The sequence below is a fragment of the Odontesthes bonariensis genome, chromosome 11 (genome assembly GCF_027942865.1).
Source record: "Odontesthes bonariensis isolate fOdoBon6 chromosome 11, fOdoBon6.hap1, whole genome shotgun sequence".
Classification (NCBI taxonomy): Eukaryota; Metazoa; Chordata; class Actinopteri; order Atheriniformes; family Atherinopsidae; genus Odontesthes; species Odontesthes bonariensis.
In genome coordinates, this window is record NC_134516.1 from 32,634,760 (window position 1) to 32,650,129 (window position 15,370).

Below are 15,370 nucleotides of genomic sequence, written 5' to 3' on the forward strand. Positions count from 1 at the left end.
GCATGGATAAATAGAAGCATCGTTAATGAATATGCAAGAAGAAACCAAAAAAGATTCAACTAGCAACACAGAGGTGTGACGTCACATACCACAGATCCTCTCAGCTGCAATTGAGCACTCTGGTGTCATTTCTCAACTGACAAGCATACTCAACTCATCTTCTTTCCAGAACACAACCATGACAGCACACACCTGAAGGTTCCACTGAGATTTGAACTCGGATCACTGGATTCAGAGTCCAGAGTGCTGACCTTTACACCATGGAACCCCTTCCACAGTCAAGTTACGCTCTCAGTCATGCAAATGCTTGACAGTGAAAGGGTTTTAGCAACGTGTTTTTTTGTCAATTTTTCAGTGATACTCTTACAGCTTGTATTCTCAGAATTGGCACGACAATCAAGCGACACATTCTGTATCTTCTTTAATGGTCAAAGGTTAGAATCCGCCTGTCAAGCGGAGGAACAGGGTTTGATTCCTGGACGGAAGGTTGCCATTTTCGCTCAGCAGCTTGGGGTTTGCCAAATCCGTTTCACACCACAGCATCGGAAAATCTTTTGAAAACTTGCAAAAATTGACTTTACATGTCAACAATAGCAGATGAGGCTCCCCTCCTATCCATAATTATGAATATGTTGATGTTGCTATCATTAACGTGCAGTCATACATCTTCACACAAGGTTGAAATAAATAAAGGAGGCGCAAGTAATGTTTCCGCCCAGTTTCAAACTGAGGACCTTTCGCGTGTGAGGCGAACATGATAACCGCTACACTACTGAAACTGAAGCCATGCCTATTCACTAGTGTTCCGGAAGCCAAAGAATGAGGTAAGTTTTCCCAAATTTTGTTGCTTGCGGAAAGAGTTTGTGGAGTCGCAACAAATTGAGTCAGAAGTGGGATTGTAACACACTCATCTGGGAGAGCATGGATAAATAGAAGCATCGTTAATGAATATGCAAGAAGAAACCAAAAAAGATTCAACTAGAAACCCAGAGGTGTGACGTCACATACCACAGATCCTCTCAGCGGCAATTGAGCACTCTGGTGTCATTTCACAAGTGACTAGCCTACTCAAATCATCTTCTTTCCAGAACGCAACCATGACAGCACACACCTGAAGGTTCCACCGAGATTTGAACTCCTATCACTGGATTCAGAGTCCAGAGTGCTGACCTTTACACCATGGAACCCCTTCCACAGTCAATTTACGCTCTCAGTCATGCAAATGCTTGACAATGAAAGGGTTTTAGCAACGTGTTTTTTTGTCAATTTTTCAGTGATACTCTTACAGCTTGTATTCTCAGAATTGGCACGACAATCAAGCGACACATTCTGTATCTTCTTTAATGGTCAAAGGTTAGAATCCGCCTGTGAAGCGGAGGAACAGGGTTTGATTCCTTGACGGAAGGCTGCCATTTTCGCTCAGCAGCTTGGGGTTTGCCAAATCCGTTTCACACCACAGCATCGGAAAATCTTTTGAAAACTTGCAAAAATTGACTTTACATGTCAAGAATAGCAGATGAGGCTCCCCTCCTATCCATATTTATGAATATGTTGATGTTGCTATCATTAACGTGCAGTCATACATCTTCACACAAGGATGAAATAAATAATGGAGGAGCAAGTAATGTTTCCGCCCAGTTTCGAACTGAGGACCTTTCGCGTGTTAGGCGAACGTGATAACCACTACACTACGGAAACTGAAGCCATGCCTATTCACTAGTGTTCCGGAAGCCAAAGAAAGAGGTAAGTTTTCCCAAATTTTGTTGCTTGCGGAAAGAGTTTGTGGAGTCGCAACAAATTGAGTCAGAAGTGGGATTGTAACACACTCCTCTGGGAGAGCATGGATAAATAGAAGCATCTGTAGCGTTACCGGGGCAATTATATATTTCAAATATAAGGATTCATAAGACGTTCTCACTGTCTTAATATCCTTAAACCTCGAAATTAGGGCACCACCTCGCTGATATTTAAACTTGCTTTAAGTTACAGTCCAGGGAGGACGACTGTTAAAATCTTACGATCCTGGTGTTAAATTAATCTTTCAATTACTAATTAATTATTATTCAGTCTCATATCTCGCTACTTTCGTGAAGTTCTCGTTTGGTGTTAGGCGAACGTGATAACCACTACACTACGGAAACTGAAGCCATGCCTATTCACTAGTGTTCCGGAAGCCAAAGAAAGAGGTAAGTTTTCCCAAATTTTGTTGCTTGCGGAAAGAGTTTGTGGAGTCGCAACAAATTGAGTCAGAAGTGGGATTGTAACACACTCCTCTGGGAGAGCATGGATAAATAGAAGCATCTGTAGCGTTACCGGGGCAATTATATATTTCAAATATAAGGATTCATAAGACGTTCTCACTGTCTTAATATCCTTAAACCTCGAAATTAGGGCACCACCTCGCTGATATTTAAACTTGCTTTAAGTTACAGTCCAGGGAGGACGACTGTTAAAATCTTACGATCCTGGTGTTAAATTAATCTTTCAATTACTAATTAATTATTATTCAGTCTCATATCTCGCTACTTTCGTGAAGTTCTCGTTTGGTGTTAGGCGAACGTGATAACCACTACACTACTGAAACTGAAGCCATGCCTATTCACTAGTGTTCCGGAAGCCAAAGAAAGAGGTAAGTTTTCCCAAATTTTGTTGCTTGCGGAAAGAGTTTGTGGAGTCGCAACAAATTGAGTCAGAAGTGGGATTGTAACACACTCCTCTGGGAGACCATGGATAAATAGAAGCATCTGTAGCGTTACCGGGGCAATTATATATATCAAATATAAGGATTCATAAGACGTTCTCACTGTCTTAATATCCTTAAACCTCGAAATTAGGGCACCACCTCGCTGATATTTAAACTTGCTTTAAGTTACAGTCCAGGGAGGACGACTGTTAAAATCTTACGATCCTGGTGTTAAATTAATCTTTCAATTACTAATTAATTATTATTCAGTCTCATATCTCGCTACTTTCGTGAAGTTCTCGTTTGGTTGGACAGACATTACGTAAAGAAAGCATACGACACAATCTGTGATTATAACATATATATAGATATATGAACTATTTATTACAATGATATGACCAAAGACATGTGAACCTTAAACAAACAGGAGATGCATGGAATATGGGTGATTATATAAAACACTTAGTGAATATAAAATAAAACATGGGAATGGGGAGATACTGGATGTATTCAAATAGTTTGGGTTGGCTGACTATTTGAATCTAAATACTGACATTTCGGATTAATTTATCATTCTGTGAAAGCCTCGAGACATCCATCAAACCCACTTTAAGGTGAAAACGGGTCGGTCTTACTGTGTTGAAGTTCTGCTTAGTCGGGACACGGCAGCGGCCACGCGGGGTCCCAGGGGACTTCTCTTCCGCTCTCTGGGCCTTCCTGGCTGTGGTGGCTGACCTTTTAGCTTCTCAGTTGGTTCTTTCACTGGGAAACGGGAACGATGGTGCCGAGGGCTTTGCTGTGGGATGATCGAATCTTCTTAGTGTCAGTGGGTCCGTTGCTTCTCTGATGAAGTGAACTTAAGTTCACAGAAGATTAATAAAAGGTTGCTTGGAGTTGGCTTTCTGGGTAGAAAAAGGTGATGATGGCGTGAAACAGCGGAGGTTAGGACGTGCGACGTAGAAGGACGTGGATGGCGAGGGACGAACAAAAACACGTAAAACGTGCATCTTCAGAGTATTTCAATCTGTTTCTTTGTTCGGGTCTTCCTCGTCTTTCTTTGGGTCCTTCTTTGGTCATGGAGGGCTTCATCCTCTCCTCTTTCTTTGGGTCCTGCTCCGTCCTTCTCCTTCCCCCCTTCCGTCGTCTTCTCCACGGCTCATACTCTCATCTTTCCGTGCTCTTCAAATCTCTCTGAGCAACTCATCTGATCAATTCTCCATTGTTCTTCTCTGACCTGTTCTCCCTCTGCTCTCTGTGTTGAAAACACTGAGCGTGCTTCTGGAAAACAACAACAGAACCAAGAAACGAGAGAGGCAAGAAGGCAAGAGACAAGAGAGGGTGTATTTCGCGGGGTTCCGGGTTTTGACTCTCGGAGGCGGGGCTTACACTACTTTTTCAGCCAATGATATGCTTGTGTGCATGTCTGTGTAAGGTGATCTGTGCTAAAGGGGGATTTCTGGATGAGACAAAGAACTCTGTGTTTCTCCATTACTCTGTCTCATAGAACATTTGTCTCGGTGATTCTGAAAACACCACATCTTGTTAAGATATGCAGATTAAAGATATAACATAGACTTGTAATATAAAGACATCAAAATAACACACATGATAAAGACAATTATGACTTTCAAAATTCAGATGGATATCTATAAAATCGTGACACATGAATAGCGAATCACACAATGTTCATTTTCTGTGTTAACAATGGGGACACTAAACAAATACCAAATAGATACCGAAGGGACATCGTTAGAAGTTAAATTGTTGCATATACATTGTCCATTTTACTGAGTCCTCTGGGATTTAAATGTTCAACTAATCAACACTGCAGACCACTAGGGGGCAATGTGGTTCCATCAGGCAGGTTGGGCATTTCCCACCAAAATCAGTTCTTTGTCAATATTTAAGCCAGAATCGTACAAATTGTCTCTATATGCGTCTTGTGATCAAGCTGGAAACCTGAAAGAAATTGTACACGGTTATCAAACACATTTAATATAGTTTTAAGATTCGACTAAAAGTGAGTCTTCTCAGTTCATGTGTAGCCATCTGGTCGGTTTGCTGGTGAGAAGGGGTGTTAAAGTGTCAACTTTCGAGTTATGGTCTAGATAAGATAGTAAGTGTCCCACTTTTCCAAGAGTGAGTTCGACTCCCCAAAAGCTCTTAAGGGTGTTGTAAATTAGGCAGTTTCTGTCTCTTTTTCCTTTGTGGAAAGAAAATGAAGATCTGGTTTATATCCACATACGTAAACATCCCCCACAGGAATGTTGGTTTTGTCAAAGTTTGAAAACTCTTAATCCACACGGCACTGTGACTGCTACAATAAGCAGTTTCCAGCTGAATTACCTGAGACTTGGATCAGTTGTTGATGTCTCTGATGAGATTAATTAGCTGCATCATGTGTGTAATGTGATGTTTTAGTTCAGTCCTGCAGCTCTTTATTAAAACAAAGGGAGAATATTGCTGAATATCTGTCCACTGATGTGGCTTTTTCACAGGATGCTGATTATGTAGTGAACATGGCGGCTAATGTAGAAATATTATGTTCTCACACATTGTGTTTAATGACGTCAGTTTAAAACGACCTTCTGAAAAAACCAAATCAAGTCAGTAATGTTAGTAACTGATCTGTTATTAATTCTCTCCTAATAAACCTGCTCATGTTATCTGGTGAAAAGATCTCATTTTTTAATCTGACACTGTATATTCCAGAAAGATGAAATCTTCCAAAGTCAGTGTTTTCCAGAGTGGTGCAGCTGTAGTTTGTTTCTGAAAGAGCAGAATGAATCTGATCACACAAACAGTACAGACTGAGTCAGAGAACCACACTGTAAGCTCAGAGCTGAAGTCTTCCTGTTTTCTCTGGTAAAATTACATCCAGCTTCCAGTTTCACACACCTGCTGACGTCTGCCTGCAGAGTGGCAGAGCTGCCACAAGGGGGAGCTCTAACGTTGTTCCACAGCAGCCACACTGACTCTCTGACAGGCCGTCTCACTGCAGACTCAAACACTATCACTGAATACTTTAGTTTGAAAAAATCATGTGTTTTTCTGTCAGGATCCATCAGAGCCTCAGACCTGAACCTGAACCTGGACCCAGCTGTGTGTCCATGAAGAGCGACCGGTCAATGGAGCCGCCTCTTGCATTCAAATCAGACCAACATCCATCCTTTCAGAGGTGAGCTGAGTGTAAATGTTGTAGCAGAGTAAAATGTAACAGAGTCAGTTTGAACAGTTCTTATTCCAACAAGTGTTTAATGTGAGCTCAGCTCTGCTTCACATCCATTTCTGTGTTCATATGTGAAGCGGTGTGTGTTGGATGTTTCCCACAAACACAGCAGTCAGAGAGGAAAGAATGGATGCTGGAGGTGTTTCTGAGTGTCTGTAGGACAGCAGCTGGTCCAGCAGGGGGCGCCTTTGTGCTGTGGCTCTAACACAGTGTAAGTAGGAACTTCCACTCAGGGGGCCGGTGCTGCTGGATGGAGGAGGACAGATAGATTTATTTAGAATTAAAAAGCTGAACGTCTGAACCACATGGAGCTGATGGAGGTGTGATGTGTTCCAGGTTCAGCAGAGGAACAGTCAGCAGGGTGCTGGTTAGCTGCTTCAAGCTTTGAGAAGTTCAGATTAGTGAGCAACAGAACAAACGTTTGTCCTGAAAGTTACCTGTTACCTATCCACTTCGTGCCTTGTGGCACATAAGGCCTTCACAGAGCACTTCCACTTCTCCCGGTCAGCTGCTGCAGTCCTCGCTTCAGCCTATGATGTCCATCCTAGCTCTTTTCTTTCTTTCTCCACAGTACGTCTCCAGGTGGTCTTTGGTCTTCCTTTTCTTCTTTTCCCTTCTGGTGCCCAGGTCATTGCTATATTGCAGTCGTTGTTGTGGTCCTGCCGTAATATGTGTCCAATCATTTTCCGTCTACGTAGCTTCACTTCTTCACTCAATGCCTTCATCTCAGCTCTTTCTAGCAGGTCTTCAGTTCTGACGTGGTCTTGCCAATGTATACGGAGTATTCTGCGTAGGCATCTATTATGGAACACATCTACTGCTTTGTTATCTCCTTTATTCATTTTCCATGTTTCACATCCGTATAGCAAGACTGGCACTACTAGCGTCTTGAAAAGTCTTAGTTTTGTTCTCCTTGTGATGCTGTTGGAGCTCCAGATCTTCTTGAGTCTGATGAAGGCACCTCTTGCTTTTGATAGTCGGTTCTTCAGGTCTTTCATTCCACCTCCCTCTTTACAAACTGTGGCTCCCAAGTATGTGAACTGCTCCACCTCTTCAATGTCTTTTCCATTGATCTGGATTCTTTCCTGGTTGCTTGCGTTAATCCTCATTGTTTTTGTTTTTTGTGTGTTACTCTTAAGACCTACTCGCCTGGCCTCTTCATCCAACCGTGTTGTTTTATTCTGAATTTGTTGTTTTGTAAAGGATAGTAATGCTATGTCATCTGCGAAGTCCAAGTCGTCCAGTTTTGATGTTAGCTTCCATCTAATTCCATTTTCTCCCCGTCTAACTGTTCTTCTCATGATCCAATCTATCACAATCAAGAATAAGAATCCTGACATATTGCAGCCTTGTTTGACACCGGTTTTAATGTCAAACCATTCACAAATTTCTCCCTGGTCTTCAACTGCACACTGGAAGTCTTCATAGAATGTTCTCACCATTCTCACAATCTTGTCTGGGATTCCATACTTTTCCATGATTATCCACAGGCTCTTGTGATGGACAGAGTCAAAAGCCTTCTCGAAGTCTACAAAATTCATATACAGTGTTGCTTGCCACTCATTAACCTGTTCTATGATGTTCCGTAGTACGAAGACTTGCTCTGTTGTTCTGTAACCTGCTTGTTCTTTTCTAAGTCTGCAGTCAACTCCCTGTCTTATACGGTCTACAATAATCCTGCCGAGTATCTTTCCCACAACAGATAGTAGGGTTATGCCTCTTGAGTTCTTACATTCTTTGAGGTTTCCTTTCTTTGCTAGTTTGATGATAAGCCCTTTCTTCCAGTTTGTTGGAATCTTTTCATGTTTCCATACCTTCCCTAGTAGTTGGTGCACTTTTATTGTTGAGAAGTCTACATCAGCTTTTAATAGCTCAGCTGTGATGCAGTCAATTCCTGGTGCCTTACTATTCTGCAGTTTTTTTATTGCTTCTTTGACTTCAGCAATTGATGGTTAATTTACTGTGATCTCCTCGATTCTGTTATTGAAATCACATTCATCATCTTCTGTTATTGGGTTTTCCGGTTCTTCTGTATTAAACACATCCTTGAAGTGTTGTGTCCATCTTAACTTAATTGCGTCTCTTCCGCTGATGAGGCTACCGTCTTTGTCTAGTACTGCTGTGCTCTGTCTGGGTCTCTCATTACATAATGTTTTTGTGAGTCCATACAGGGTCTTCATGTGTTTTCTTGCGGCGTCTTCGGCTTCACTAGCAATGTTCTCCAACCATTTCTTTTTGTCTGCTTTTATACTTCTCTTCACCTCTTTGTTCTTCTCTGCATACTTCTCCTTTAACTGCTTCTTGATTCTTTCTGAATGTGTGTCTAGGATTTTCTTATTTAGTTTTTCTCTTTGTTCTACAAGGCTCCAAGATTCTTCGCTGATCCATGGCTTCTTCTTTTTCTGTGGTCTTCCAAGGACTGCTTCAGCTACTTCATTGTATGTCTTCTCCATTACTTGGGCGTTACGTTCTACTTCTTCATCTCCTTCTCCTTCCACTTCCTTTTCTAGCACCTGCAACCTGTTTTGCAAACTGATGGAGAAGGTCTTTAAGATGGTTTTATCCTTAAGCTTTGCTGTTTCATACTTGACTCTGGAGTTTTTCTTTTCCTTTTGCTGTTTCTTCAGTCTTAGCTTGATTGTTGTGCAGACAAGATAGTGGTCACTTCCAATATCCGCAGATCTGTGTACTCTTGTATCTTTGATTGAATTCCTAAATCGTTTGCTGACTAGTGTATGATCTATCTGATTCCTGGTCTTCCCATCTGGGGATATCCAGGTTGCTTCATGTATGTCTTTATGCGGGAACAGAGTTCCTGTTATTACTAGCTCGTTCATGTCGCACATCTCACACAGCCTTTCTCCATTATCATTCTGTTGTCCGAGGCCGTGCTTGCCCATGACCCGGTCATAAACTTTTTCCTGCCCTACTGTCTGGCATAAAACTCATCTTTTTCTTGTTCGTCTGCATCTTCTGTGGGTGCATAGATATGTATGATTGTCATCTTAATGTGTTGGGAGTGGTATCTGGCTTGAATGATTCTTTCATTGACTGGGGTCCAGTCAATCAGGGCTCTTGCCGCTGTTTTTGACATCAGTATGCCTACTCCTTGTCTATGGTTGTTGTCGTCTCTTCCAGAGTAGATGATGGTTTCTCCTTCTGCTAGTTCTGCTTTTCCTTGTCCTGTCCAGGGTGTTTCACTGATGCCCATGATGTCGATTCCTCTGTTCTTCATTTCTCTTGCTACTAGTGAAATGTTGCAGCTTGTGTAGAGTGTTCGTACATTCCAATTACCGATCTTCAAGTTGCTTTTCGGGTGCAGTGGTGGCCTATTCAGCCCAAGGACGTCCTGTCGGCTTTGGCCCTTGTGCATCATGGTGTCTCTCCTGTTGTGAGGACTGGCTTCAGCATTCCCCGGATATGTTTTTTTTGCTCTGTTTCTGGTTTCTGTAATAATGTGTTTTTTCCGGGCGCGGGTTATCAGCCCACAGCCCAACCCCCAACCTGGAGGGCCAGTGGGATCACTCTTTGTCTGGCCTCTACCCTTCGACCTGTTCGGCTTGGGTGGCCCTACCCGACATAGCTCTAGGGGTCATGGAGACATGCAAACCACCCCACCACGTTAAGGTTGTGATCCCGTAGGGGCAGTTGTCCTGAAAGACTGAGATGAAACTTGGTAAACAGACAGGAACTCTGCTTCTTCCAGTGAACTAAACACAGCTTTGGAAGATACAATGAAAGTTTGTCTCCTGTCTTTGGGAAATAATCATCAGATGATGTTGTACAGTCATCGTCTGAGGCCTTCACACTGGGAGCTGCCCAGTACAACCAGTCTGATCCTAGCACACCCTGGCTCTGGCTGCCTTGCTCCAGGGCACTTCAGCAGGGAGGGAAAGCTTTCTGAAGGGGTTGGTGAGAGCTGCTGGGACCCAACCAAAGTGAGCTGAAAGCTCCAAGCAGCTGCAGACTGAGCTGTTGGTTCTCAGTGGGATCAGCAGGACCAGTAAAGCTTTCCACTATAGGCAGTCCTCTGATCCACTGCTCACATCCACACATCCCTTCATGGAGCTTCACCTTGTGTTGCTCTCTGTGTGGACAGACAGAATGTGAGCTCATTCTTCATGATTCCTCCACAGAGTGGACCAGCAGAGCTCAGAGGGTCCCAGTGGTCCGTCTGCCCAGCAGCATCAAACACAGCTGGACTCCATATTTATGGTCTGTACATGTACAACAACTACTTTCCCATCTGTTCTGTTCACAGTCCTCTCCATGCTGCACTCTGTAGACCAGTGGGTTGTCAGTGTGTCCAACATGGATCTGATGTTTGGCTCCATGGTTTCAGTCTGATTGGCTCATTCATATAGTTTTCTGTTCCAGCTGCTGGAGGACAACATGCTCACTTTTGTGAAGGAGGAGCTGAAGAAGATGCAGAAGGTTCTGAGTCCAGATTACCCAGAATGCTTAGAGAGTCAGAGGGAAGGTGAAGATGAAGAGCAGAGGAGCAGCAGAGAGGCATTAGTGAAGATCACAGTTCACTTCCTGAGGAGAATGAAGCAGGAGGAGCTGGCTGACCGTCTGCAGAGCAGTAAGAGGATTTCTCTAAAGGTTTAACCTGCTGGATAAATGACACATTTACTGATGTCTCAGCACACAGAACAGCAGATGTTCAGATACTCATTCTTTACAGGGATGGAATAACTATTTACTTATGTTATTTCTTTTCTTCATTCAGAACTTTGTGTACGTAAACTTAAATCTGCTCTGAAGAAGAAGTTCCAGTGTGTGTTTGAGGGGATTCCTAAAGCAGGAAAGCCAACCCTTCTGAATCAGATCTACACAGAGCTCTACATCACAGAGGGAGGGACCGGAGAGGTCTGTGATGAACATGAGGTCAGACAGATTGAAGCAGCATCCAGGAAAGCAGGCAGAGCAGAAACAACCATCAGACATGAAGACATCTTTAAAGTCCCACCTGGAAGAGATGAACCAATCAGAACAGTGATGACAAAGGGAGTGGCTGGCATTGGGAAAACAGTCTTAACACAGAAGTTCACTCTGGACTGGGCTGAAGGCAAAGCCAACCAGGACATCCACTTCATGTTTCCATTCACTTTCAGAGAGCTGAATGTGCTGAAAGAGAGAAAGTTCAGCTTGGTGGAACTTGTTCATCACTTCTTTACTGAAACCAAAGAAGCAGGAATCTGCAGCTTTGAAGAGTTCCAGGTTGTGTTCATCTTTGACGGTCTGGATGAGTGTCGACTTCCTCTGGACTTCCACAGCAAGGAGCCCCTGACTGATGCTACAGAGCCCACCTCAGTGGATGTGCTGCTGACAAACCTCATCAGGGGGAACCTGCTTCCCTCTGCTCGCCTCTGGATAACCACACGACCTGCAGCAGCCAATCAGATCCCTCCTGGCTGTGTTGGCATGGTGACAGAGGTCAGAGGGTTCACTGACCCACAGAAGGAGGAGTACTTTATGAAGAGATTCAGAGATGAGGAGCAGGCCAGCAGGATCATCTCCCACATCCAGACTTCACGAAGCCTCCACATCATGTGCCACATCCCAGTCTTCTGCTGGATCACTGCTACAGTTCTGGAGGATGTGTTGGAAACCAGAGAGGGAGGAGAGCTGCCCAACACCCTGACTGAGATGTACATCCACTTCCTGGTGGTTCAGGCCAAAGTGAAGAAGGTCAAGTATGATGGAGGAGCTGAGACAGATCCACACTGGAGTCCAGAGAGCAGGAAGATGATTGAGTCTCTGGGAAAACTGGCTTTTGAGCAGCTGCAGAAAGGAAACCTGATCTTCTATGAATCAGACCTGAGAGAGTGTGGCATCGATATCTCAGCAGCCTCAGTGTACTCAGGAGTGTTCACACAGATGTTTAAAGAGGAGAGAGGGCTGTACCAGCAGAAGGTGTTCTGCTTCATCCATCTGAGTGTTCAGGAGTTTCTGGCTGCTCTTCATGTCCATCTGACCTTCATCAGCTCTGGAGTCAACCTGATGGAAGAACAGCAAACAACCCCCTGGAGGCCTAAATGGTTCAATAAACAAGGTCTAAAACATCTCCATCAGACTGCTGTGAACAAGGCCTTAGAGAGTCCAAATGGACACCTGGACCTGTTCCTCCGCTTCCTCCTGGGTCTTTCCCTGCAGACCAATCAGAGGCTCCTACGAGGCCTGCTGACACAGACAGGAAGTAGCTCACAGACCAATCAGGAAACAATTGATTACATTAAGGAGAAGATCAGTGAGAATCTGTCTGCAGAGAGAAGCATCAATCTGTTCCACTGTCTGAATGAACTGAATGATCGTTCTCTGGTGGAGGAGATCCAACAGGCCCTGAGTTCAGGAAGTCTCTCCACAGATAAACTGTCTCCTGCTCAGTGGTCAGCTCTGGTCTTCATCTTACTGTCATCAGGAAAAGATCTGGATGAGTTTGACCTGAAGAAATACTCTGCTTCAGAGGAGGCTCTTCTGAGGCTGCTGCCAGTGATCAAAGCCTCCAACAAAGCTCTGTACGTACAACAGAGATATATTTCTTTTTAAATACATTCTTTACTTATTAACAGAGAAAAAAACTCTATTTAGCTTCTTTTATTTTATGTTTTTACTTTATTTCCATGGACATATAAACAGAAACAAACAGGGAAACAGAATTCTTCCACTAATGAAATACAAATGTAGTTTGATTGATTAGTCGATCAAGTTATTTCCTTCCATCTCATTTCCTCCTCAGACTGAGTGACTGTAACCTCTCAGAGAGAAGCTGTGCAGCTCTGTCCTCAGTTCTCAGCTCCCAGTCCTCCAGCCTGACAGAACTGGACCTGAGTAACAACTACCTGCAGGATTCAGGAGTGAAGCAGCTTTCTGCTGGACTGAAGAGTCCAAACTGCAGACTGGAAAAACTCAGGTAAGGATTCATGACCTTTTCAGCTGAGAGCTGATATAATTCTGGCTTAAATGGATTAAAAACAGCTTCCAGGTACCTTGATCAATGAAACAGGTTGATCTGTTCTGCCTTTTGATTATCTGGCTTAAATAACTCTGATAACTCTGATAATGAAATATAACACACACAGTTTAAAGAAATACCAAAGTGCTGTTTTACTCCTTTGCATTCCTGTAGATTTGTCCTAAAACACAGATCCATCACATACCCAAAGTAAACTACTTTACAGAAATATGAGCTGTTTTTTCCTCTAAATGTGAGCATCAAACCTCATTTAAAGCAATACTATGTAACATTTCTACCTGAAAATAACAGCTTGAAAAAAATTGTGCGGCTAGAATGAGTTTTAATATTACGATTGGCCTGTCTCCTATGCCCTTCGGGGGTCTGAGTTGGAAAAACTGCGCTATGTAACTTTGCTGGACCGGCCCGGGAGCTGAGCGGAAGTACTTCGAATGCTTTCTGGCACACCTACCGCAAAAACAAATAGACCCCTCTCTCGCTCCCAGGTACATTTGATTACTCTTACCTTCTCGGTCGACATAGCTTGCACCTTCTGACTCCTCACCGGTTCGTCAACAAACGTGAAACCTGAAAGCGAAAGGGTGTTGTATTTACGACAGTGTAACCGTACATTACCTCCAAGCCTGTAGGGGGAGCTCCATAATGGGCTTTTTGAGAAGTTACATTGTATTGCTTTAAATGTGGACACACTGCACTGGAACAAAGTGATTATATATGTATGGTTATTTGGTTTGAGGCAGTGTTAATTTCGTCAAATTTTTTTAATTTAGTCTTAGTCTTAGTCACAATGTCGAAAATCAATTTTAGTCTTAGTCATATTTAGTCATTGCCTTCCCAATTTAGTCTTAGTCTTAGTCATAATGACGAAAATCAATTTTAGTCTTAGTCAAATTTTAGTCATTTTAGTCATTTTAGTCAACACTGTACATTATAGAACTTCTCACACGGCGGCATCATCAATCATTATCATGCAGGTTGTTTTGTTGTCCTTGTTGTAAACGAAATGGCTCCATACATCCAGGCGTTGTTTTCGCCCAGCTCCAACAAACCGTATACCGGCAGGTGAGATAAATGCTACAACTAGCATGCACATGGCGAGTTACACATCAAAGCAACAGAAGCTACGGCTGCAGCAACCTGAATACATTACATGAACAATATATACAGCCATACTCACGTTTCATTTACGCACACACCACTTGCCGGGACATTAATCAACAGCTCGATCTTCCCTCTGTCCACTCATCAGAGCACACACCTGAGGTCCGTTTCACGTAGCAGGTTTAGTGAAAACTCTGAGTAGGTTAACCCTGAAATGAGGGAAACTCTGAGTTTTCCGTTTCACAAAGAGAGGTAACTTAACCTCTCGGTCAGTTACCGGAGTAACAGACTCTCTGAACCTAACCTGTTCGGGACCAGGTTTTATTCAAGAAACCTTGAGTTTCTTTCTGTCTCCGCCCTCTTTCAGCCACACACGCCATTTGATTTCCTCATTCATTCAGTCAGCAGAGCGAGTTCTTCTACTTCTAGAAGTCCATCAGGCACAGTAGGAGGCGACTTTTTTCACAAACATGTCCTTTTGACAACGATCCCGTGGATGAAGGTGCAGCATTATTGCGCAGAGAAATAAATATTCGTCGGAGATGGTTATCAGACCGCGCATAGATTTTTGCATTTACAGACAATTATCTTTTTGAGCGGCACCATCAGAATGTGTTGGGACAAAAGAAAAAAAAGACATAAAAGACAAATAAATATTTGTATGAATAGGCTTAAAAAAGACATATATAGGCCTATTATATTTTATAAAGGCACTCGTGTCTTGGGGGTGGACTCCCTCAGCCACTACCCTCCCGTTAGAGGTGGCGGTGCTGGGCACCACCCGTTTTACGGGCATCTGCCTTCTTTCTGTTGGCTCAGTAGAAGTCTGTGTTAGTTTAAATAGGCTTAATTATTTAACAGAACATGATATAGATGATGACTCTAAATTGTCCTTCGGAATCTGTGAGTGTGCATGGTTGTTTGTCTCGTTTGTCTCTATGTGGCCCTGTGATGGACTTGCGGCCTCTCCAGGGTGTACCCCACCTCTTGCCCATTGACCGCTGGGATAGGCTCCAGTATGGAAGTTTTTCTGTGCCATCAGAGTTTGAATACGAATTTCTAATATCGAATTTTTACAGCATCAAAATCAGACTTTGAATTTGAAAAACTAACAGTGTAAAAAAAAAATACAGTGGAAAAAAATTTCAACTTCCAAAAATTCAGTGGAAAAAGAACCAGACTCAACATCCGGGTAAACAGGGAGAAGCAATCGATCCCTGTCTCAACTCATCCAACGGCAGCCAATCAAGTTACGCTACATTGGACAGATCAGCCATGTCCACCAACGCGGGTGATGGTGCTTCGGTGAGTGAGTTTACTTTATTTTCCATTTGTGTGAATAAAATTGAGTAATAGATATTAATATATATTGAGCTGA

The 15,370-nt window shown here is 43.1% G+C and overlaps 1 protein-coding gene and 1 non-coding gene across 2 annotated transcripts; one reads left to right on the plus strand and one right to left on the minus strand.

The window, feature by feature from the left end:
• Positions 1 to 1,625: 1,625 nt before the first annotated feature.
• Positions 1,626 to 1,698, minus strand: trnav-aac (transfer RNA valine (anticodon AAC)). The gene has a single exon. It is a non-coding gene; the product is annotated as a tRNA-Val (tRNA).
• Positions 1,699 to 10,049: 8,351 nt separating this feature from the next.
• LOC142391906 (NLR family CARD domain-containing protein 3-like) lies at positions 10,050 to 12,902 on the plus strand. The gene is made up of 4 exons (XM_075478090.1): positions 10,050 to 10,127; positions 10,290 to 10,497; positions 10,645 to 12,433; positions 12,655 to 12,902. Exons 1-4 carry the CDS (start codon positions 10,125 to 10,127, stop codon positions 12,830 to 12,832), a joined length of 2,178 nt encoding a protein of 725 aa, XP_075334205.1. The 5' UTR covers positions 10,050 to 10,124; the 3' UTR covers positions 12,833 to 12,902.
• The last annotated feature ends 2,468 nt before the right edge of the window (positions 12,903 to 15,370 follow it).